Below are 25,434 nucleotides of genomic sequence, written 5' to 3' on the forward strand. Positions count from 1 at the left end.
CGGTTGCTGGGCTGTTGGGGACTAGTGCTGAACTCTCTCCTCAGAGGAGAGGGCTTTTTGTGATTTGTTCTGGTTTGAGTCAGCTGTGCTAAAATTAAGCCTTCAAAAACTCTGAAGAGTGGAAAGGATGGTCGATCCCACAGGTGAGAGTTTTCATTTCTTCATGGGCATTCTCGTTTCACCAGTAAAAGCTGCAGTTTCGGAGTCTAGAGAATGCAAACAAAATGTGTGTGTGTTTTAACAGCTAAAGAGGACCTCTCCTCCACTTGGGACTCCAACTTGTGTGATGATGTCCAGGCTCTTTTCAAAGAGATGAAGAGCGAGAGTTGTTCCCGCAAAGGTATCCACTACTGAAAGTATATAAGCGCGCTGAAATCAAAGTCTGAAGTCAAAGAGCAACATAATGGATTATTAAAAACTCGTCATCATTGCTGAGAAACGTGTTTGTCTAGTAAAACAGACGCTTCCGTTAGCAGATAGTTTGCATCAACACAGGCGATCATTTTAACAGTATTGTTTAATTACTAATTATAATAAATAGATTCTAAAACTGTGATATATTTCCTTATCACTTCCTGTTTTCCTTCCCTTTGTTTACAATCTATTACACATACAGTCACTGGACACTTTATTAGGCACATGCTCCTAATACTGGGATAGACTCCTTTTCCCTGCAGAACTGCATTAATTCAACAAGCTGCTGGAAACATTCATCAGAGGTTTTAGGTGTATGTTGACGTGACAACATCACTAAGCTGCTGCAGATTTGTTGGCTGCACATCCATGATGTGACTCTCCCAGAGATGCTCTGTTTGACTGAGATCTGGTGAGAAGGCCTGAGCCTCTGATACAAAGCAGAATAGATCCATGCTTTTATGCTGTTTCATGTAAATTTTGACCCTACCACCCAAATGTTGCAGCAAAAATTAAGATTAATCAGACCAGGCAACATTTTTTCAATCTTCTGTTGTCCTGTGCAAACTGTACTGTAGCCTCAGTTTCCTGATTTTTGGTGGCAGGAGTGTCAGTCTGTTGGTGGGGCCCTGTCTGCCTACAAGGTTTAATATGTTCATATTTGCATTCAGAGATCCTCTTCACCTTGGCTGTAACTAGTGGTTATTTGAGTTATCATTGGCTTTATCAACTTGAAGCAATGTGCCCCTTCATCTCTCAATTCTGGACTCAACAAGACATTTTCCCCCAGAGAACCGTCGCTAGCTGGATATTTTCTCGTCTTCTGATCATTCTCTGGAAACTCTTGAGATGGTTTCCATGATCAGCAGTTTCTGAAATACTCAGATCATGGTACCTGACTGGCACCAACAACCATTCTGATGCTCGATTTGAACTTCAGCAGGTCATCTTGACCTTGTCCACATAATTAAATCCTTTGAGCTGCTGCCACGTGATTGGTGGATTAGATATTTCTATTAATGAGCAGATGAACACGTGTACCTAACAAAGTGGCCGGTGAGTGTAAAGTATTTACACATGACTATGTGACTCCTAAAGCTGTGATTTATAGTTTTGAGTGAGGGATACCTAATAAGGGGCTGCAGAGCTTAGTTATTTTAAGCTAATTAGCTAATAGTAGTGGTATCAACCTTCCACCCTCTTCACACACAGTGGGATAATTTAGCTGCTAAAATAGATAGTCACACTTATCTGAGACAATGCAAGCAAACTACTGTCTGCCTGATTTGCAGGAATGCTGGTATGGAACCTCCAAAGGAAGGTGGAAGTCAATCCTTCCTGCAGCCTTTCAATAATCTCAATTCTGGTCCAAAAGCTGGAGAAGACGTTAACAACAGTTTCCAAGGTTTGTCCTTCATCAAGTCTAGTCAAAATCAAGTTGTGCAGTTGTGCAAAAGCTGTGCATTTAAAGACTTTCTTTTCTTTACTTCTGCTTAAAAAGTACAAAATGAATTCAGATACTGAATTCTTGTTTGTCTGGGTTTTTTGGCTGGTGTAGCTCCATGAGAAAAAAACCTACATGTCTGTCAACCCAGTGCTGCACACGCTCTACTATGTAGTCATTCAGGTAAGACGCACTTGGCAACACACAGCTGAAAATACGATATTGTTCATGAAAACACTGCAGCAACAGCAACAAGCTGTAAATAATGTACAAATACAGGCTGAAAGGCTTTTCTGTATTTCAATGTCCAGTCAGGTGTCACAATTCCTAAAGGTCTTTATCACAAAGCGTACGAGTGTTTGGGGAAACTGCTGATACTGCCATCGCCATACTCCACTGTGGCTCTGCACACTCTGAGGAGCATCAAGATGGAAATGACTGCACCAGGTATCACATATCCTTACACGCGTGACCTCGATACTAAAATCCGCCCTCACTCTTACCAGACAAACCCTTTCCTCAACAGGATCTCTGTACCTGAAGAGAGTCATCGCAGAGCAAAATATCAAGAGTGAGCATTTTGCTGCCAGGGAAAAGTAAGCAGGCCATATTGAAAGACCTCCAGACCTGTATCAGAATGATTCAACTGTATATCGCAACATTATTGTCTCCTGCTTGTGTCCTGCAGAGTGTTTGTGCTGGCAGACCCAGCTGTGTTTTCTGTTTCACTGGAAGCTACGGTTAAAGCATACTTGGAAGTGTCACGCCGGCTCACAAACACACGGACTATGGAGAAAAGTGTGCTTTTCCGTGTGCTGGAGACAGGGTTAGGGACGACCTGCCAAAGCTCCAGACTAGCTCAAGCTCTTGAGGTAAATACATCCATGAGGGTGCTTTGGACAAAGAAACAGTAGTGATCCCCAGAGGATGAATCCCATTCATTTTCATGATCCCAGATTTATTATTTACTATGTATATAAATATAAACATAAGCTACATGAACTAATCACCCATTAGTTCAAATGGTGTATATGTATAAATCAGGTTTCATTTTCCAGGTTTCAAAAACAGAACTTTAGTTCACGCCACCTTGATTTCTATAAATATAAAAAATAACATGTAATGCTCAGAAAAATCAAATCAAATCAAGGAAAACTTAACAAAATTAACTTTTTTTGCTGTGAGTTTGAGTCCAGCACTGAAAGGATTTGTTTTCCACTGCACGGTGACACGGTGGTTAGCACTGTTACCGCACAGCAAGAAGGTCCTGAGTTCAAATCCAGTTTGTGTTTACGTGGGTTCTCTCGGGGTACTCCAGCTTCCTCCCACCATCCAAAGACATGCACTTAGTGGGGATAGGTTAATTGATTAATCTAAATTGCCCATGGGAGTGAATGTGAGTGGGAAAGGCTGTCTGTCTCTGTGCATTAGCCCTGCGACAGACTGGCGACCTGTCCAGGGTGTCCCTGCCTCTCGCCCTATGACAGCTGGAATAGGCTCCTGCGACCCTGAAAGGGAGAAGTGGAATGGATGGATGTTCCTGTGTCATTTTGTTCCCTTATTCACATCAAGCTATTCATCAAGATCTGATGTGTTCCCCTAATTTTTTTTTCCAGGTTTTAGAGGACCATGATGTGAGGCAATATTTCCAGGATGTGGTTGAAACTGTGAAGCAGAGTTTACAGCATGGTCCCGGCAGTCGTGCAGATTATCTGAAGGGGCTGAAGCAGATATACAAACACATCTTGGCTGCCTCTGAAAAAGGTCTGAGTGTAGTGTGTTATAACACAAGTTATTCTAAGTGGAGATAATAATAATAATATTTCTTATCAACTTCTCTCAGATGTATTGCATGATGAACAAGGTCCTGTGTACAGCACTACAGTGCCCTTGCCAGAGATGAACTTCCTCATGTGGACAGATGAAGAGATGCTATGTGAGCCCATCAAACAAACAAAAACTGATGCTTCATATCTATAATCTTACCACACATACAAGAAGGCTGCAGTTTTACTTGAAACTGACGTTAAATTTGTCTTTCCTTAAGGGAATCTGTTGACAGACTTTGCCCTACCTTCTGGCTCCAACTCCATTAAGGATGACAAAGAAAGGATCTCAAGAGACAGCGGGATAGTGAAGGACTTAAAGGACTCAGACGAAGCAGAGCAGCTGCCTTACACGGCTCAAAAGACACTGCGGGAACGGAGAAATGCCTTGAAGAAGTCAAAGTCTGCAGAAAAACTGAGTCTGATGGAGGAGAAGATGAAGGAAGATGTTACCGGAAACTCGCTTCTACTCAAAGAGGAGCGAAGTCACACGGCTCGAGTTGTGGTACTGGGGGATGACAGCACCCTGGGAAAGCTCACCAAGGCTTATTACATCATACGGTGAGGATCCCAAATACTGGAGTGTGTGTATGTGTGTGTGTGCATGCCCACTTTTAAATAAACTTTTCTAAAAATGTCCATACAGCAAGAAAGAGGCCAAACGTAACATGCTGACCAAGAAACTAGACCTGCAGCTGTACTACATCCCAGTCTCTGATGCAGAGGCTTCACCGAGTTCACCTGTGAGTTACACTGACACATTCAAAGCAGCTCTGACAGGTGTGAGTGTAGAGGACTACGTAACTCTTAATACTCCTCACAGGATGAGAGCAGGTTGTCTTTGGCGTCCTGTTTGGAGAGAGTGGATCCGTGGTACAGTGTCAACGTTAGCAGTCTGGGAGCTGCCATCCCGACGCTACCTGAGCTGGTAACCAACTGTAGCGATTACATCTTATTAATAATAACTATATGCAGTCCATCTAATCCTGTCCGCCCTTTGCACAGCCTTCTGTTTCCAGGAAACCGACAGAGCTGAGCCTTTACTTGTTGGACACCCTGTGTTACTACCTTCGCTGTGGGACACAGCCAGTTAACCTCCCGGTCTATTCAGTTAAGGTACAGCAGAGCTATCGTGTGTAGATATTGTGTTTTACATGCATTTAAATGTGGAAGGCAAAGAGCAAGGCTGGCTTTTCATGTGTCAAACATCGTAGCAGAATTCAGCTAAAAAGAAAATAATAATAAATAATGTCTATTTTTCTTACTTAAAGCTGGACTTGTGTCAAATCGTGTAACTGCGTGTTGAATTTGAGTTTTAGAGTTTGGACAATGAAATGTTTTCCTGCTGATATGGGGACTTAGACATTTAGTATTAGACCTCCTGTGTCATATCTTTGTTTCATAATTTCTCACATTAGTTTTATTTGTGTGTGGATCTTTGTATCATTTTCAGTGAGTTTCAGTTCTTTTTCTCTGTTTCTAATGTAGTAATATCAAAGTTCACAGCCAAAACTGACTTGGCTTGTTCATTATTCCAATAATAGATGAGGGAACAGCCAAATTTTCAAATTGTATTCTTAAGCTCCTGAACCACATAGTTCAACTCACAGAAAGGTGAACCAGTCCCTGTGTTTGCATCTGAGGGTTTTCCCCTCTCAGGGATTCACTTATGCAACAATTTCTTGTTGTTGTTGTTGTTTTTATGACTGTAACAAATTTCATGTTGATCTAATTTAAATGCTGTGTTATTTTTGGAAACTGTTTTTTTTTTTCAAGTTTTAGCATAAAATATTTTTCCTACAGTGTGTGGATAACAAATCTGAGCTAAGATGAGAGAAAATGTTTCACTTTATCCACTAGGTGGACCAAATCAGAGTACAAGAAATGTTGATCTCAGTTCATAATAACTTCACAAGCTTTTTGGTGACATGCACTGGCCAGTTTATTAGGTACAGTTTGCTGAATTCATTATTTATGAAAAAGATTCAACAAGATGCTGGAAACCTTCCTCAGAGATTTTGGTGTGTTGATCCACGATAATGTTCAGTTTTGGTGAACCCATTCTAATTCTAAAAGTATTGTGACTCTGATTGTAGATTTAGTTTCCTGTTCTTAGCTGACAAGAGCAGCGAACGGCGTGGTCTTCTGCTGCTGCAGCCCATCTGCTTCAATGTGTTGTGTGTTCAGAGATGCTTTTCTGCATGCTTCGTTTGTAAAGAGTGGCTATTTGAGTAATAATTTCATTCCCATTGGCTCAAAACAGTCTGGCCAGCAGACCAGCAGTTTCTAAAATACTCAGATCATGGTGCTCAGTTTGAACTTCAGCACGTCGTCTTGACCTACATGCCTTTATAAACATATGTGACTTGATCCTTACTGCATGCCTGAATGCACTGAGTTGCTGATTGTTTGACTCCATATTTGCATCAATAGCAGATGAACATGCGTGCCTAATAAAGTGGCAGATGGGCATCCAAATGTCTTTCCAGCTCATTCACTGTTTCCAAACAAATTCAAATGTTACAGCTTTAACTAAACTAAGTTTAGCAGTTACTTCTTCAGTGTAGAGTCCGGTAGGTGCTGTCATTCGTTTGTTCACGCTGGTTTTTGATTTGATTAAATATGCCGTGTGTTTAGATGACCCTCTCCAACTCTGATCTGGCCTCAGTGGAGGAGCTGTTTGTGTCCCACCTGGAGGCCGACATCCCAGATTTCAGACACCTTAAAGACTGGCAGCAGAGTATGTGTGCGAATCTTTCTGTGCATGTGTGTGTGGATATTGATGTAACCACGGTAACAGATGGCGACATAAACTGGCTCGTCTTTGACAGGGGAACCTTCTGTACGACAAAAGAAGTCATCGGTGGAACTCTTTGGCGTGGTTCTGTCGGTCAACTACACAAAGGTGCACCCCTTATCCTTTTACACTCATTAACACTGTCACACTTGCACACAGACTCACACTCACTGATGTTCTCAACAGGCCACTTTAAGCAAACGAGACGTTAAAGGAGAAGCATCTATGACCTGGCGTGTGGTGATTACCTCAGAGCCGGCAGCTTCAGCGTCAGGTTTGTTGTTGGTTTTCTTTTTTTGTTTGGTTTTTTTTTATCAATTGCTTTATTTCAGTGCAATAAGAATTATGTGGAGAAAAAACTGAGTCATCCTTTTCATTTTGTTTAGGGGAGAGTTACCTGGCTGCAAGGTTTGACTCTCTGAACCCCGCATACAACACAGTAAGACATTATTCTCTTCTGCCTTGGATTATTGGCTAGTTATATCTCATTATGCATGATGCAGTGGAAGTGCTTTATCCATATCTGAAGGCAACCGTTAACTGAATCTGTTAATGATAGAAAATCGAAACTCGAAACATCAGCATCAGGACAATGGAGCAACGAACACTCTGCGTGTGTCTGGACAAAGACCCTCACAGGATATACACCAATGTCCAAAAGTAATTTTATGCTTCTTCTGTTTTTACTTGTCCACTCTCGCCCTTTAAGAAAAACTAACATGCTGCATTGTTCTTTTACAGAATAGAAATCTCTCCATGCTTGGACCCGGGTTGCACCATTCGGTGTAGGTACAGCATCGGCAGCGAGCAAGAGCTGCCACTCAGCAAGTATCTGGACAAAGTCATGTCACTGCCAATCAACAGCTTCTCTGGTGTCAGCATGTGAGGGACACAGGCTGACTGCTTCACAGTCATCTTAATGTTACATTAGCAAAGCATATCCGTCCACCCATCAGTTCATTTTCTTCACCTCGCATACAGTTCAGGGTCGTGGTGGGCTAGAGCTAGAGGCAGAAGCAGGTCACCTCTACATTGCAGAGTAGAATCATCTACACTGTCTTGTGTTTAGTAACATTAATGTTAATCCCTTTGGATCCTCTTAATTTAGTAACACACGATTATTTGGATTCCATTATCTCTCTCGCTAACTGAATTCTAAATGCTTACAAATCCTGTGATAAGAGTTAACGGATACTCTACAGGAGAAAAAGTAGTTAGATTCTACTAACTAAGAATGCAGAGCAAGTCTGCATGTCGAAGTATCCCAATGCATCGATCTACCCCTGAATGTGTGAATGTTAGAGGTGTGTATGCAACAGGAAAAAAGTGCTTGTATGAACAGGCGTGATTGGTTGAATGAGGCTTGCAGTAAAATGTGCTTTGAGTGTTTGTATTAAAGCTCTACATAAGTACCTGTTCAGTTAATTTGCTTCAAAGACAAAGTACTACAAGTATCCAAGTGCTTGTTACCTGTGGCCATCTTTCAATAATAAACTTTATATTTTATAAGCTGGTCGTGGATTTTTTATGTCATAAATCAACTTAATCAGTGCAATGAAATACTACAATAATGCCATGTGGCATCCAGCAGACGAGGTTAAAGTCCCACATGCTGGGGAGGTAAAAAGAAAGAAGAAGAAAGAAACATATATGTGATTTGAACCTCTTGATGTATGTGAATTTTTAGGGTTGAATCAAGTTGAATCACCCCATGTGACACCTGTTAGAGAGCAGAGGTGTAAAAAAACAGCATGTGCTGGAGTTTGGTATTTTCTGCTTTGTGTCAAACTGCTGTACGATGCTTTCTGCGACTTGAGCCATGATCCAGGCAAACAAACACACAAGTTTCATTGCTCAAAAGAAAATAAGTCCGGAGATTCAAATCCCCCCAAAAAGGGGGTCATTTTAAAGTCAGCACTAATCACACTAACTGAAGTGGTTCTTACTGAAGATTTTTATCTTTGCACTGAGGAGACAAATATAAAATTCAAACCAGATGACCTGCTTTAATAACGTGTAATTGGACATCAAAACAGAGGAGTTGGAGCTCTCTGATCACTCTCTGATGAACTGCGCCTATCGCCTAATCGAGCTGCGACGATGCTCTCTGTAGTGCACACGGGCATCCACACCAACAGGAGGAGCTATAGTCGTGGGAATCTGCGCCCACAGGTGTGAACTCGCACTGCTGCTGCTGCTGAGCGCGTACCCGACTGCTACAGGTATCCAGAGCTCAGAGCAACAAAGGTTCAAACCCGGGAGTGCGCTGTCGGAGTCGCGGGTGGGAAATGATCGACAGAAGAGGATAAGGAACTTGGGCAGAATTTAAAAGGTAAATGTTAAAACTTTGTTTTTCTTCCTTTATAAAGTTGGCGTGACGTGGACTAGTCCTCCACATCTTGCAGGCACAGGTGCGTCCAGCCTGACGGGTGGTTTCCTGACAGTCTGTCATTTCCTCGTTTTTTTTCGTGTCAGCTTATTTCCTCAAACACAATGAAGTCGCTGTAGGGTGATCATTTGAGTCTGTCTGCTTCGCATGTGAGTGTGGATAAGTTACTATAAAAACAGATACTTTATTATTGTTGGAGCTACAGCGAAATAAACGAGGGCCAGCCCTCAACTCATTTATTAAGGGCCTCTATCGCATTAGGAACAGCACGAGGAATCATTTTATTACCCGAGAACAGAAATAAATCGCCTGGAGTCTTCAATTTATTTATTTAAACAACTCTATATGGCCAACATAATGGCAAAACATAACTAAAATGAATGTCCACATTTAATATTTCTTAAATGCTATACAAGGATAGCATGACAGGTGTTTACTTTGACTGCACAGATGTTATCTGTGAGCAAGTAATGGATTCATTTTTAAAAGACTGGACATGAATAACTTGAGCTTATTATATAATATTAAACTAAAGTGTATTTCTATCTAGTTTGGCATCCTGACAATCCTTTCTTTAAATATGTAACACACATTCTAGGGTCAACTTAAAAAAAAGCAGATCTGAAAATGTAAAACTGAGGTCAGAGGTCAAATGCGACTGATATTTCCACGCAAACTGTAATGTGATATTTAGAGTCCTCATACACCAGTATCATTTCCTGATTTTTGCCAATACAAACAAAGTCAGCAGAATCTAAAGCACACTTCTGAAGATAAAAGACATATTATGAAAGTTTGACTTTATTTGTCCTTAAAAAAGGTCAGAGGTCAAAGGAACGTAATATTTAGAATCCCTATATATCTATATGCTGTCAATATAAACAATGGCAGGAAGAAACATAGTTTTAAATAGCTTTATATAGCATTATTACCACTTTGACCTTTAGATAATTTTGCCTTTCTTTAAGGAGAGGTCAGAGGTCAAATCTTTGTATGATGATGCCTGATGCCTTTTCAGAATGTATTAGTATCAAAAGACTGAAATGTCTGCACTAACATTTTTATATTTTCTCTGTCTCTCTCAGTTTGAATCGCTCCATGTGACAGCTAGCAGGACGGACTCTAAGCTGCTCAAACATGAAGAGGATCAAGCAGATTGACATAAAGCGAGCCCTCGCTATGGCTGGAACCTTTAACTTCCTGTGCTCCTGCGCTAAAGCATGCTTGCTGCCCTTCCTCACCCTGTACTTCAGACAGCTTGGCCTGACTCCTGCCATGACGGGCATCGTCATGGGTACCAAGCACTTTATTACGCTGGTGTGGAGCCCCGCGGCGAGCCTGCTCTCCAAACACTACAACAAGAGACGAGCAGTGATCTGCGGCTCTGTCGTGTTTTCGGCAGCAGCCGCTCTGCTCCTCCTGCTCATCCCGCACACGGATATGCATGCATGGACTTGTAACGCCTCGGATCCGCATGTCGGCCCACCCCAAAATCCATCTGATGTATTGTCAGTGAACATCACTGGACCTGTAACATCCCATCCAAAACCTCATGTTTCCCAGTCGCTTGTCACTCATCTTCCTGATGCTGATAGGAAAGCTCCTGTTATTACAAATGAAACTTCACCTCATCATCATCACCATCACAATCACAGTCACACCACTGAATCTCCTCTTCTTTATGCGCCACAAAAGAATGAATCAAAGGTGCTTGAAAGTTCCAGCAGCTCTTTGGCAACTCCGGTCAGAAACAAGAGGTCTGAGCTGAAATCAGAGCAGCAAACGGGGGAGAAAAAGGATGAGAGTTCTTTGGGCTTCCTGGGCAGCCTAAAGGTGATGGACACTCAGCATCAGCTCTTCTTCTTGATACTCATCATCATGTGTGTGTGGGAGGTGGCATCCGCACCCTTGGAGTGGAATGTAGACGACGGCCTCTACGAATATTTAGATTTCGCGGATGCCTCGGACCGCTACAGCAGCACCAGGGTGTGGGGTGTACTTGGAGCAGCATGCGGGGTTGGGGTAACCGGCCTGCTGGTGAGCCGACTGGCATGCCTCATAGCTGCTCAGACCTCAAGGAGTGTGGTGCATTTCTACTGCTATGCCAGCCTGGCATTTCTGGTCCTGCCCCTGGCCATGTCCCTCCCTCTCTACCTGAACAAGAAGCGAAACAGGACCAGCGGGCTCCTGAAAGCCCTGCAACTGGTGCGCGGCTCCCCACAGGCTGTGCTCTGCGTCTTCACCACCCTGCTGGTCGGGGTGGCGAACTCGGCCATCGACAACTTCCTCCTGTGGCAGATGCAGGATCGCGGAAGCAGTGAGCTGCACATGGGACTATCTCTTGCCCTCGCTCTGCTCTCGCAGGCCGCCTTCCCTCTGATGGCTGGCCGAGTCTCCAGGCTGCTCGGCCCTAGGAGGATGCTCGCAGTTGGAGCCGCGAGTCTCGGCCTGCAGTGCTTCTACTACTCCTTCCTCTGGGGAGCGTGGGCTGCACTGCCTGCTCAGGTGCTGAGTTGTTTCAGCAGCGGAGCTCTCTGGTGGGCCGTGAAGCTCCAGTGTGAGGACATCGCCACACCAGGGGCTGAGAGGAGCGTCAGGAGGGTCTACAAGTCCCTCTCTATTCATCTGGGTAGTGCACTGGGGAGTTTGGCTGGAGGGTTTGTGGCCCAAAGCATCGGGCTCACATGGATGTTCAGAGGACTGGCGATGGTTTTGATGGTGTGGTGTGTGTGCCTGCCCCTGCTCCAGTGGAAAGCCCCCCACCACCGCAGGATTAACTATTCCCGCCTGCTGGCAGCGGACGCAAGCGAGGCCAGTGACTCCGAGTCAGAACAGGAGAGAGACTGGCTTGATAAAGCAATGGAAAATGACAAAAGCAACAACAACAGTGCAAGGAAGGTAAACCACTAAAACCTCCAGACGGTGAAAATACTAAAAGGAGCATAAAGCAATTCTGTGAATAAGAAGAATAAATTCACTGTCACATAATAAATGAATCAGATTTTGCTATTAATATGGAAATGGGAGTCATCGTTCCCTTCGAGCTCTGCAGCCTTGCTTAAAGATATGTCACTCTTCATCACCAAGTTGCACAGTCCAGATGGGGATGATTAATTTCCCACCCTGACAGGATTCATTACAATCAAAAGTGTTGACTTTTCCTTCTCATTACTTTTCCATCAGAATTAAATGTTACGTCATCCAGTCTGTCCCTCCATTTTTTATTTTATTTTCTTTTATGTACATTTGCATAAGCGGTTATTGTTTTCTAAAGCAAAGAAGGCAGCAGGATTACAGCCGAGCAAATCAATTACTCAGTGCCGCCGGGCAGCTTAAACAGCCTGAGGTATTGTGTTAATGGAAGCATGGAAGCTTCTCTCATGGTGTATAAACACAAGACGTGTGCAAAAGGTGAGGCCAAACTGTTGCACCACCACACCCGAACCTGCTGTTAATCAGCTGGAGGAGTCGCAGCTGACTGCTCTCACTTATCAGCTTTGTGTCTCCCTCTGGGCTCTAAACTCTGAACTGAAGATATAGATGAAGCAAGATGAAAATCTTTGTTTATGTGTATTGAACTGGGGTAACTTGAGCACATTCAGAATGTCTTGTGCAAAAATGACTTGAGTTGTACAGCCCTGAGCTGCGACGACAGTCAGAAGACACCTGTTTAAAATTTTATTTGTCTAATTTATATTTCTGCTCATGTCAGATGTTCTCTCTCCATAAAAGATGGATTTAGACTGTGAAACCTTAAATCTGCATTTCTTGCACTGACCAGCAGGGGGCAAATGCTACGTTTGGAGAAAGGACTCCAATTACATAGAAGTCTATATGAAAGAGAACCTATTTCTGAACCAATTTATCATAAATGCTTTTCCAATGAGTTTATGGTCTCAATTCTGAGCATCAAGTGTTCTTATTTTGTAAATTTTGGTCCAGTTTAGAGTTTAATAGACAATAAATGAGAGTATACTATAGGACGGGGTGGGCAACTACAGGCCCCGAGGGCCGGTGTCCTGCAGGTTTTAGATGTGTCCTTGATCCAACACAGCTGATTCAAATGGCTAAATTACCTCCTCTACATGTCTTGAAGTTCTCCAGCCGCCTGGTAATGAACTAATCATGTGATTCAGGTGTGTTGACCCAGGGTGAGATCTAAAACTTGCAGGACACCGGCTCTCGAGGCCTGGAGTTGCCCACCGCTGCTATAGGACATGGCTTCACAAGTACAAGTGTAACTTCATAGAGTCCTCAGTCAGATTCAACGTTGCTCAAGATGGCTATGGCATAAACTGCTGAACTAAAAGCTTTAAAAACCAGTCAGTGGAGTAACACTGGTTAAGTCCATCTTTTGTATACAGTCTGTGGGAATGCTGTAAGTCACAGGTGTCGAACTCCAGGCCTCGAGGGCCGGTGTCCTGCAGGTTTAGATGTGTCCTTGATCCAACACAGCTGATTCAAAAGGCAAAATGACCTCCACAACATGTCTTGAAGTTCTCCAGAGGCCTGGTAATGAACTAATTATTTGATTCAGGTGTGTTGACCCAGGGTGGTATCTAAAACCTGCAGGACACCGGCTCTCGAGGCCTGGAGTTCGACACCTCTGCTGTAAGTGGAAAAAAATCCCAAAACGTTTTGTCTCCAAATGAAAACTGTGAAATCTGATATTTTACCTCCGGTTTTGTCTTCACTTAAAAGTGCTAAACATTTAATTTCTATGCAGTGAAGTAGCATTGATCTAAGGGCTCCATAAGATTATTATAGTTACAGGGTTGTTGTTTTTTTGTTTTTTTTTAATGGTATATAAAAGAAATGATTGTGATGTGTTTGGGGGGTTTGAATAATTATATTGCTACTTACTTTGCATGACCTGAAAGCCAAAGTAGATAGTAAAAACTTGAATGTGCGACACATTTTGAGCCAGTTTTAGAAACAGTGTTCACTCTGTCGGGCTTACAGATGTTCTTGCCTTGTCATATAACATGAATGGCAGTCATTTTCCTTCATGTGCTTCTGGGCTTGTGGCAACAAATGTGTGAAGTGTCTGGCTGGCTTCGTGGCTGTGGGACATGGCTATCTATGGCACAGTGGCAGCTCTAGTGTGCGGGCAGACGCATGCTGCACTCCCCGAACATCTGGCCTGCTGCCTCGAGGGCCCGCCTGCGTGAAATCGAGTTCTCTCCACTTTGTCGAGAGCTGAACTCAGTCAGGCTAGATGAAAAATTCATGATGATAGACAGCTGGATTCTCCTGTGGAGAGTGCTACTGTTGTGGTTACAGTGGAGGAAACCATTAAAACGGAAGAAGTCTGTTTAACCTTTGTTGTCTTTTGTTGTTTTAAAATGAGGATACCTTTGTGCCTTTGCCTAACATCCAGTGAACCTGTGTAGAGATTTTTTTTTATGACCACCATAGTAATCCACACTGAGATAGACTGCCATTGACGCTGATGATGATGGTTCTCTGAGAGTGGAACCATGAGAGGTATACCTGAACTTTTTGAGGGAAGGATTTGAAAGTTTGACTAAAATGTCTCCGTTCATTGATCTCCATGAATTCTGATTCAGACTTTTGTGCTCCTCTGAAGGTGAAGTGAAGGGAAGTCGGTTCAGTTTTGGATTTAAAAAAGCAGAACTTGCTTATAAAGAGATTTCATTCCCCAACTTTGGGAAAGAGTACATTCATGACAAGCACTGCTGTCTATAAATATCACCTGGCATGGCTTTAGGCTCCTTATAATCTGACATCCTTTAAGATCTTAATGTGACTCAGAGTGAAAGAACAAATTTAGTTTGGAGCATTTTTTTTTCTCTCTTGATGGATTTAATTATAATTTTCCACATTCTCCCACTTTGCACTCATTGCTTTGCTCCTGCCAGTCAGTAGGTGGAGCCTCGGAGCTCGCATGAGGTGCAACAGCTTTCTTTTTTCCATGCTCAGAGATCCACAGCTGTAGGACTGGATGGACTCAGCATCAGCTGGCAGCTGTCCTCTCTTTGTGTTTCCTCACACGTTTGGGCAATGCTGCATGGACCTGGGGGACACCTTTTAATATTCATTTTAAGCTTGTGCGAGAATCTCCTTTGAATTTCCTCTGCAGACAAAGAAGAAGAAGTGTCTTTTTTTTTTCTTTTTAAGAAAAATGGAAAAAGAGAGAAAATCCTCTCAAGTGTGCGGCGCTCTGGAAGACACGCAGGTGGATGAAGCGGCGGAAAAAGCAGGTGACTTTCTGAGCATCGTGTTTGAGTTTGCCTGTGTGCGTGTGCTGTTGCTGCGAGAAGTGATCTAGGAAGGAAGCAGACTTTTAGATCCTTGAAGATCACCACTGTGAGCATCATGTTAAAGTTGTATGTCAGCAGGGCCGTAGCCAGGGCTCCCTCGGGCTGGGGGCGGGCTATGTGTAAGAAGTTTACTAGAATAGATCAGTTATCAACATTAATCCCATCTCGTATGGACAATTAATTAAACGATGTCAACCTTTTTTATTACAATTGTTTGTCATTCCCTAATATACTCAAATTTTAAAATATAAATACACAAATGGCAATAAAAGCAAAATGAGGCAACCAGCAGCTTGGTCTGCAGCAATGTGCCTGAAAGTAATCCTTTAATTTTGTTTTGTTTTTTGTTTTTTTTTAATGAGAGCAAAAACTGTCAATCTCTTTAACTGACATATAGATTTTTTTTCTCTAAAAAAAAAAAATGAAACGCAGTGGAAGATAATCTCCACGTATTCACATTTCTGTGACACAAGAAGAGGAAAAGTGGTGCATTCAGCTGAGGCGTGCACTTTTTTTTTTACTTAAAGAATGATGCAGCTGTCTGAACTCTGCAGCCCAAACAAAGTCTCCTCGGTCAGTAGTCCCAACAGCTGTAGTTTATATGCCGACCAAAATTAGAACATTTTACTTAAAATAACATTTTACTGAATTTGTAAAAAATATATATATATTTATGGGAACATCTGTATACTGTTAGGGCTATAAGTATTTGGACAATGACACTTTTTTCTGTAATTTTATCATAATTAATCTTAAATCAAAAAGTAAAAGCTGTGATTGAAGTGTGGAATTTCAGCTTATAGTTAAGAGACCTGACAGAGGTTAGAGTTAAGTGTCAATCATATATATTTCACCCTGTAATATTCTTAATATTTATAACTGAACGATTTGTATATATTAGTGCTGTTTCTTAAATTTGTAATTTTTGTAATATATCGTATTATTTAATTAGTCTGTTACTGTCTTAGAGCAACTATAACCTACATCATTTCTTATGGATCATTAAAGTATTCTGATTGTGACCAACAAAGTTTTTCATTAATTGTTTTAGGAATAACATTTTTATGCCTTGTTCTCTGCATTCAGAGACTCAAACGTAATTAGTAATTAATGTTTTTAATGGTCCTCAGCTGGAAAAAAAGGGTGGAGTGCCCACTCCGGGTCAGGGACGAGTTCCTGCCCCAAGTGGAGGAGTTTAAGTATCTGGGGGTCTTGTTCACGAGTGATGGGAGAAGGGAGCCGGAGATCGACAGACGGATTGGTGCAGATTGTACCGGCTCTCAATTTACCGGTCGATCTACGTCCCTACCCTCACCCATGGTGACGAGCTGTGGGTAGTGACCGAAAGAATGAGATCGCGAATACAAGCGGCGGAAATGAGCTTCCTCCGAAGGGTGGCTGGCCTCTCCCTTAGAGATAGGGTGAGAAGTTCAGCCATCTGGGAGGGGCTCAGAGTAGAGCAGCTGCTCCTTCACATCGAAAGGAGCCAGCTGAGGTGGTTCAGACATCTGCCAAGGATGCCCCCTGGGCGCCTCCTGGGTGAGGTTTTCCAGGCATGCCCCACCGGGAGGAGGCCCCGGGGCAGATCCAGGACATGCTGGAGAGATTATATCTCTCGGCTGGCCTTGGAACGCCTTGGTGTTCCCCCGGACAAGCTGGGGAAGGTGGCTGGGGAGAGGGAGGTCTGGGCTTCTCTGCTTGGGCTGCTGCCCCCGCGACCCGGCCCCGGATAAGCGGAAGAAGATGGATGGATATTTTTAATAGTGGGATAAAATTTAGAACTCGTGCTTCTGTGCTGTGTTTCCTGCCTTGTGTTGCTCTGCTTGGCCTTTGCTGCAGTCACCTTCAGCTGCTGCTTGCTTGTGGGTTTTGTCACACACTTATGGACCTACAGCAACATTCAAAAGGGTAAAAAAAAAGTTACGGTTGACAGCAGCAAAAATCTGAAAGGAAACGACATCAAAGATTTTTGGATTGGGTGCTCGAGACGAGTAAACGATACAGTTTGCGTGTTGACATGAAGCTTCTGTACAAAGTGAATAATTTAAAGTGACAGGGTGAAATAAAAAGCTTCAAACAGTTTCTGACAGAAAGCTCGGAGCCAAAAAAAAATGACAAGAAAAGGAACGCATGCAGATTGCTTCAACACTAAAACACCTGCTGATAATTAATATGTAGATGAACAGCGGCGGGATTGCCATGTGGGGAGTTTTGAGGGTTTGTGTTTGTGTTGGCTCGCTGTTCAGTGTGATTGTAGTATGTTTTCACACAAGGTCGGGTAATTAAAAGCCAATCCAAGCTCTGCTGGATGACTCATCGCTCCTGGTGAGGAGTAGGAGGCTGCGGGAGCAGGGTGGGGAATGCAGTTATTCAGGGACGTGCAGAGAGTTACTTGGGGGAAGTATCCACAAAGCTCTGATCACATCGTAGCGGGAAGCTGTTTTAGACCCAAGGTGGTTTTAATTGCTTGTTTGACTATCTTGATTTTGATTTTCCTGGAGAAATTTGCCACACATGGCTTACATGTTAAAATCCATTGTTGCAATCAAGTTAAAATAAAACTGCAAGTATTCGACAAGCCAACAATCCTGACTTTGCTTTCAATGTGCACAGACAGCAACAGCTTGCATAATTAGCCTGTGATGCATGAATCAGCACCCACAATACCAAAGCTCTGCACCTGGATCTCTTGAAAAAATCCAGTTGTACACCTGTCCTGCTGCTACATTTAAATATTAGAAGTATACATAGATTAAAGTTACACATGCAAACCACACGCTGGTAATAGTAATCAGCTGTTCTTATGAAGACTGCTCATCACACTCTATGCTATGCTGGGATTTCCAGGGTAATTCAGTTAACAAAAGATACTTAAAAGGGACATATCATGCTTGTTCAGATTTTTTTTTTTTTTTCATGTACTCTACCAGAGTAGCTTTGCACAAGTCACAGTTCAAAATAATGCTTATTTATCTTAACAAGTCTGGAGGCTGTAGCCCCTCTGTTTATCCACCATCTTAAACAAACTGTGCTAGCTCTTTCTCCTCTTCTTTAAGCTAGTTTCATCTGATTGGCTGCCCCTTAAATATAAGATTTGAATATAGGTGCGCCGGACATGACCATATCAGGGGTATCTACGGTGGCCCTGAGTGGTCAAACACACTGCAGCTTAAGAAAACAGCAGCAAATAGAAAAATACTGATGACCGTCAGTGCTACACCTCAGCCTCTTAGTAGATGCACCTATGGTAAATATTTGAAAATCCTAGGTGACTTCCTTCTTGACTTATAGCATTCAGAGATGGTTTTGGGAACACAATAATGTGACAGAACAGCTGTGAAAGTGAAGGAGACTGAGACACGCTTAAAAAAAGCGGAGGATTCATCTCTATTGTGATGGAGAAAAAGAAGCCACTCATGTGTGTTTTAATACTGTAGATACATGTTTGCTGTTAGCTTGTTGCTTCATGGTCTCCACAAAAGACAATAAAGCAACAAGATTTTTGTGATATTTTTTCTCAGTGTTTTTTCTTTTTCCATTGTGTTTTATTCAATTTCTGTTGTGTTTTGTGTGATATTTGCAATATTTTATATTTGTGCTTTTGACCTCTCAGGTCTACTATAGATAACCGCTCCCAGTGACTTCATTCAGAGCCACAAGGTGAAAAAATGGGCAAAACAGAGCACTTAGGGCACTCACGGATTACATACACTGAGATCATCATATAATACTCTGGCTATGTTTAATACGAGTGCACACTTTGCAGCTATACATACATGTTTAAAAATAAGGAAAAGCGTAACGGGTCCTCTGTATGCCTTCATGTTCGGAGCTAACTATGAGTAAACTCTCCAAGGTGTATTATCAGACCCAAACAGCTGTATTCTGATCTTGTCTGTCTCTCAGCAGATGATGTCATTTCCATGGCCGACTCCACAATCACCGTCGAGGATATCGAAGGAGAGCTGTTCAGAATCGAACGAATACGAGACATTCTCGTGCGGAGAGAGTCAGAGCTGAGATACATGTAAGATCTGCCTGTTCTCCAGACCTCTTCGTGTTAGGTACATTTAAACATGCTCAGGGCATAAATCCAGACTACATCTCATTAGTTTAGTTTGTTTTTTTAGGATTTATGGTTCTCTGTCTGTTGGAGGAGGAGAGCTTTTGTAAGAGGATGAAATATTCCTCTGTTATCTCATGTGATGTTTTACTGTTTGGTCCCCTGCTGCCACATACACTACAAAACTTTAAAGTTCAGGGATCTGAATGCACCAATATACTGCTAAGATACCCTCAGGAGTCAGAGATGATGCACCACAACTGTCAACCATCAGTGACTGGAGCAGCCATGTGGATGATGGAAGTGAGGAAAACAGCCGTGCTATTTCAGGCCTTAGCAGACGAACAGCACATACACACCCACAGTTTGTTTGTTATTTTATTCGATCTTGAAAGCTGGCTTTTGTTTCTGCTGGTCTTTTCTCATTATTTTGGCGCAGCAGAGTAAGAAAGAGAGGCTAGCACTGCATAATATAGCCATATGGTGAACTTGAAAACTGAAAATAATCATTGTTGTTCTGGGTTTTGTTTTGTCTTTTGATGAAATATGTCATAAATATCATCTCTTTTCATGTTCAGCCATAACCAGAGGGTGAGAAGTGATGCACAGTCTCAATGTTCCTATCTCTCTTTTACTTTCACTCACAATTATTAAAGCCATGGTTTTACTTTTTTACTAAACATGTAGCTGGGAGTCTTGGCTTAAATACATGAAGCAGGAAAAATTGTGCAAATAACAACAGTTCTAATAAGAATCCTGTGAAAAATCTGTTAATTTACTCTGTTCATTTAATCTGCATGGTTTCATCCGTTTGACTGCATGCAGAAACCAAGCTGGTGCAATTACTTTTGTAGTAGTTCCCAGACTACTTTTAAATCAGGGTTAGCGCTCATCCTATTCCAGGAGAAGTGAAACCCAACTTGTCAGATCAATTATAGACACAAAGCCTATTTCAGATTCCCACTGATACGTATTGTGGTCAACATATGGTTCCATTTCCTAAGTAAGACGTCAAACTTTAGACGTCACTTGTTCATGTGATTTATTTGTTCATGTAATTTTACATGGAAATGAAATTGATGACACAAAGAATATTTATTATAGTTTATTTCTTTGACCTTTTAAACAACAGGTTTAGCTGTTTCCTGTGTAGAGAGCCTTTTACCCGACCTTTTATAATAATAACTGCCAATAGATAACTTTTTTATTCTACTATGTGGATAGTGTTATAACTTCAGACTTTGTCACATTAAAAATAAAATTGTACAGAACTGTGTAGAGTACTGCATAAAAGTTTTAACACAACACAAAGTAGTCATGGATTGGTCTCTCCAGAGCCCGGATCTCAGCATTATTTAAGCAGTGAAGGGTTAATCTTGACAAAGAACAGAACAAAAGGCAGCCAACATGAAAAGAAAAGCTTTCAATGTCCTTCAAGAAGTCTAGAGAATTGTTCCTGAACACTACTTAAAGACACTACAAGAAGTCTGCATAAGAAAGTTCAGGCATAACAGAGTTCAAGAATAACGGTGGTCGTACCAAATACTGACTTTCAAGCTCACCACAATTGTAGAAATTCTCTTTTTGCCTGTGTTTCCATGTAAGTTTGCACACATTTCATTTAATCACTGCACATACTTTTCCATTTTCCTAGCAAAATGTAAAGAAATGAAGGGTTGCTCAAGACTTTTGAAGAACTTAAGTTTACTTTTGCCCAATGTCAACAACTAAGCAGGTCATATAGTTATTTCTTGGCTGACTTTCCATTCTGTTGTTAATGTTTAACAGCACATCCTTTTAAGCAGTTAATATAGTTAGCTAACTATTAGAGAACAGCATTAGCAAAGAGATAATAAGATAAACGTTTTACATTCAGGGCTCCCCTTTATCTGGATAGCAAAGCTTAAAAACTAAAAAGATTAAAAGTAACAAAATTAAGTAGGTGAATCTCAAACTCAACCTTTGAAGCATAGTTCTATTATTTATCCAACACTGTTTGGGTTTATTTTGATCTCTATGTTCTCTGAGTATCTTTCCTGGGGGTTTTTTTTTTTTTGGTGGGGGGGGGGGGGGGGGTTGTACCACAGAAGTCCTCTTATAGGCAGCAAACACATCCTCGTCCTTTAGGCTCTCTGTGACATTCATACAAACTCCTGCTTTCAAGCATTTTGAATAAACATGTCGCTGTGAGCCTATGAGTCACGCTGGCATATATACAGCTGAAGTACACTGAAGTGAAACCTATTTAATTAAAGCAGCAGCTCAGAGCACATCTATTACAGTCACTTTCCTCTTTTTAACACCACTGTTATTTATAGCAGCCCACACGTATGCGCACACGCCGCCACATACACAGATAATACCCATGCAACCAGCCCCTGTTGTTTGGAAATCGCCATCAGAGTCAGAGGACAAAATGAGATGTGATACTGTTGGGTGTGATTCATTCACAGAGGGCAATGTGGTGGCGTTACTTCAGCTAATTAACCACTGTCATCTGTGGCCAAAAGCTGAGTCCAGTGGTTGTTTCTTTGATATACCCATACAATTGTCACACAAGGTGGGAATTACCACATAAAACATATTTTTTCTAAAGCCCATGTGAAGACAAGTGTAGCTTAACTGTTGTTTTACCTGAATATCAGCTTGTTTGCTGCAGATATCTAAAGTTTGGTGAAGAAATATTTTCTTTATTTGTCTTTTTTTCTCTCAGGATGGACGACATCCAGCTCTGCAAAGAAATCACAAGGCTGAAGCCGGAGTTGCAGAAGCTTGTCTCAATTCCAGGTAAATTAAAAAGTAGCCTGCGCCTCTCGACTTTAACCTGGTGACAGTGTGCTTTGAGCAGGCCCTGTGCGGTTCTTGTTTGCTCTGTCATAGTTGAAAAGATATGAGCTGTCTCCAGTAACGCAGTTCAGCGAGGACTGGAGTGAATTAAGCACATCTTCAGAACGAGCTTGCTGTCAATTAAAGAAAAATACTTTTTAAAAGAAAGGTTTTCAGGTAAAGCAACAATGAGCCTCTGGAGCCTTTTCTGTGTTCTACTTAAATTTTATTTCTTTATTGTCGAAGGAATACTCGCATTCCTCTGTTCATTAAGTTGAGATGGCAACCCAGAGAGAAAAGACAGTTGCTCTGGCAACTAAAAAGAAAAGTAGTAAAACTACCATAAAAAATTCCAAACTGTTCATTTGTTTGGAAGTGAGCAAACTTACAAATTCAGTGAAGGACGCAGTACTTATTTCCCCCGCTGAGTGCAGAAGGGCATAAGAATCTATATTCTTGGTCGACTCTTGTGGTCCCAAAAAGAAGTCAAGATGAAAATGACCCTATTCACTCACCTCACTAACATTTATAACAAGTTCGTTTCTCATCGTACTGAATACAACACGATGGGAGTAAAATAGAGGATGAAGCAGCTTTGAATTAAAGCTCAAGGCTTCTCAATGAAACTGACAGATGCTGGCACAGTGGCTACATCCATCTCTTTTTATAAAGTCTGTTGGTACACTGCACAGTGACTACAATTTCTAACAGAAGGCTTGTCTCGTGACTACTGAACAGACAAAGACAAGTCCAAAGAGGACCGGGAGAGAGAAGAGAAGCTGCTGCAGCAGATCAACAAGCTGGTGGAGACCAGAGACTTCCTTGTGGACGACGTAGAGTTTGAAAGGCTGAGGTGAGGCTAATGGATGAAAAGAACTTTGACTGAGTGCCACACTCTGGTATTCAGGGGGATTACAGAGATGAGTCAGACATAAAAAGCATCTCCTGACTTGTCTTTTAATTCTACAGTTTATTATTGATTATCGGTTCTGTTCTGTCAGAGCACTTCGGTTCACCACCTTTGCCGTGTAACAGAATCTGGACAATAATCTGATCCTTCATGTGATGTTTCCACTGACAAAAGCGCATACAGCTTTAAAGCCTTAATTAGTTATTTGTTACTTAATTCTTCATATAGCTCCACTCCTACGAAGCCCCTTTGTATATTTTCCTAATTAATGATAGCATGTCCACCATCACTCACAGATCAGCTGTCGCTTCTGATAACTAGGTTGTTATTTCGGAGAAAAATCTGCCTGTAAAAACTTAGCAGGAGCGTGACAGTCACCTCCGCTCGTTAGTTAAAGTAAATGCGAAAATATTCTGAACTGTGAGGATGCTGTGATGCCCACAGCCTGGGATTTAAAGCAAGCCTTGTGGTGTTTAACAAGATGTAATAAAAATTTTAAACCCTGTAATTCACAGTGAATAACAAGGAAATATGCTTTTTCACAGGGAGAGAGAGGAAGACAGAGAGATGGCAGCCTTCTTACAGTCCAAATTTCCCAAAGCTTTGGCTGCAAAAGGTGAGTCTAACCAGAAAGCTGGCAGTTAACAGTTAACTATTGAAGCCAGTTAAGTAACCAGTAAATCTTAATGATTGTGAACCCACTGTGGTGATTGTACTGTCATGTCCTCTCCTTTAAGCTTCAGGTGCTTCGCAAGATCGAAAGGTGGCGTTTAAATCCCAGCAGACCTCAGCGCCGCTTCTCACGAAAACCGGCCTCACGCTGCTGAAAGACTGCTGCGGCTTCACCTGCTCCGTCATGTGACTCAGAAAGCCCAGAAAGTGGGTTCTGCTCATCTGGGCGTTGAGTTTTCAGTGGGAGAAATGTTTCGTCACACATCCCAAGTGACCAGACGTTAAGACGAAAAGTGACAACAGTTGATACTATCTTCAAATGTACGTTTGTTAGTGTGTGTGTGCGTGTGTGCACATAAACAGGCTTCCTCAGTGCTTTCTTGTATCAGCTGTGTCCTTACAGGAAAGATTATATGTGTTCTGCTGTAATGTGAGTGACATGTACTGAAATAGTTTGTTTGGTGTGCTGCTGTGAAATACCGTGTATTGCAGCAGGAGAGCTTGCCGCCTTATGAATCTGCTAATGATTCCTGCTCGGTTACAGTACTTAGACGTTATTGTAGCTGCTCTGACGGTGCCATTAGCCTTTGAAGATATATTAGAAAGTGGAAATGCAGATATCTCTCTGAGAGCAAACTCTTACCAGTCTCACTTTGGCATTTGCTGTGGCGCATTGATTAATGTAATTACATTGTTATGACTGTAACTGGGCATAACTTGTTTTTTAGTAAGGAGTCATGCAGTGTTTGTTTAAAAAGAACATTTAAAAGACGAGTTTCACATGTGAGATCTGATTCATAGTAAACAACTGTGTCCACTGTTTAGTAAGTTTCATGTAACTCTTAATGTAGCATCTTGGAGTGTTGTAATAAAGATTTTTAGTGCTCTTCCTTTGTGTTTGTCCTAAATATTAGATCCACTGGTTAAAGGAGCCTCCTCCCTTCTGTAAGTGTTCGGTGATCGCTCGCTGATATTTCCCTGTGCTTCGTTTAATATGTGGTCCACGTAGTTCATGGACTCCTTCGCTGACTCCATCCAGAGACTACTCCAGCTGTGTGTAGCAGCAGTGTCAGCTCTAAAGTTCCCATTTTTAAAAGATATCATCAACACATCAGCAACATCAGACTCAGCTATAAAATCATGAGCAATTTTTAATAATAAGAATAATGTTTCATGTAATTATTAAAATAGTACATATTACATAGATAGAAAGAATGATTGATATGCATTGTTTATTAGATACAGCTTGCTAGGAGCACCTTTTGCCTTCAAAGCTGCCTGAATGACATCTATGTCCAGATCTCCAACAGAGCATTTGACTACAGTGAACTCATTGTCATGTTTAAGAAACCAGCTTGAGATGATTTGACCTTTGGGACATGATGTGTTGACTGCTGGAAGCAGTCATCAGAACATAGGAACACTGTGGTCATATAGGGATGAGCATGATCAGCAGCAATACACAGCAGCATGGATCCATGCAATGTTTTTGCAGTCATTTATTGTAAGATTTTGTAAACTCTCTCTTTTGTAAATTAAAGCCTCAATTTCTGTTTCTTAACTGATGGAAACGACACCCAGTGAGGTTTTCTGCAGCTGTGTAACATCTGCTTCAAGCTTTGACATGTTTTGCATACAGAGATGCTCTTCTGCATACCTTATTTAACATAATGTTGCCTTCCTATCAACTCGAAGCAGTCTAGCCATTCTCTTCTGACATCTGACATCAATAACACATTTTCACCCAGAGAACTGATGCTCTTTGGACAGTTTTTCTTTCACTGTGATGGTTTCTGAAATTGTCACGAT

At 41.8% G+C, this 25,434-nt stretch overlaps 3 protein-coding genes across 6 annotated transcripts; all 3 read left to right on the forward strand.

Moving 5' to 3' along the window:
- Positions 1-127: 127 nt before the first annotated feature.
- Positions 128-7,367, forward strand: pik3r6b (phosphoinositide-3-kinase, regulatory subunit 6b; the record flags this gene model as incomplete). Its single annotated transcript, XM_080906094.1, has 19 exons — positions 128-143; positions 245-340; positions 1,707-1,819; positions 1,973-2,041; positions 2,170-2,305; positions 2,385-2,454; positions 2,547-2,730; positions 3,475-3,622; positions 3,702-3,794; positions 3,906-4,245; positions 4,331-4,427; positions 4,508-4,612; positions 4,690-4,800; positions 6,322-6,424; positions 6,516-6,589; positions 6,668-6,755; positions 6,868-6,920; positions 7,041-7,141; positions 7,223-7,367. 19 exons carry the CDS (start codon positions 128-130, stop codon positions 7,365-7,367), a joined length of 2,142 nt encoding a protein of 713 aa, XP_080762220.1.
- Positions 7,368-8,673: 1,306 nt separating this feature from the next.
- mfsd6l (major facilitator superfamily domain containing 6-like) lies at positions 8,674-12,074 on the forward strand. The gene is made up of 2 exons (XM_080906164.1): positions 8,674-8,813; positions 9,956-12,074. Exon 2 carries the CDS (start codon positions 10,008-10,010, stop codon positions 11,778-11,780), a length of 1,773 nt encoding a protein of 590 aa, XP_080762290.1. The 5' UTR covers positions 8,674-8,813; positions 9,956-10,007; the 3' UTR covers positions 11,781-12,074.
- Positions 12,075-12,207: 133 nt separating this feature from the next.
- On the forward strand, positions 12,208-24,499 carry LOC308412078 (bMERB domain-containing protein 1). 4 transcript variants are annotated; one of them, XM_080906165.1, is made up of 6 exons: positions 12,208-15,094; positions 19,061-19,181; positions 21,931-22,004; positions 22,782-22,896; positions 23,499-23,569; positions 23,691-24,499. In XM_080906165.1, exons 1-6 carry the CDS (start codon positions 15,016-15,018, stop codon positions 23,813-23,815), a joined length of 585 nt encoding a protein of 194 aa, XP_080762291.1. In that variant the 5' UTR covers positions 12,208-15,015; the 3' UTR covers positions 23,816-24,499. The 4 variants fall into 4 exon arrangements, with proteins under 4 accessions (XP_080762291.1, XP_080762293.1, XP_080762292.1 ...); XM_080906167.1 differs by having other exon boundaries at positions 23,697-24,499; XM_080906166.1 differs by having other exon boundaries at positions 19,064-19,181.
- Positions 24,500-25,434: the final 935 nt, after the last annotated feature.

Source organism: Rhamphochromis sp. 'chilingali', assembly GCF_963969265.1.
Source record: "Rhamphochromis sp. 'chilingali' genome assembly, chromosome: 15".
NCBI classification, from domain to species: Eukaryota; Metazoa; Chordata; class Actinopteri; order Cichliformes; family Cichlidae; genus Rhamphochromis; species Rhamphochromis sp. 'chilingali'.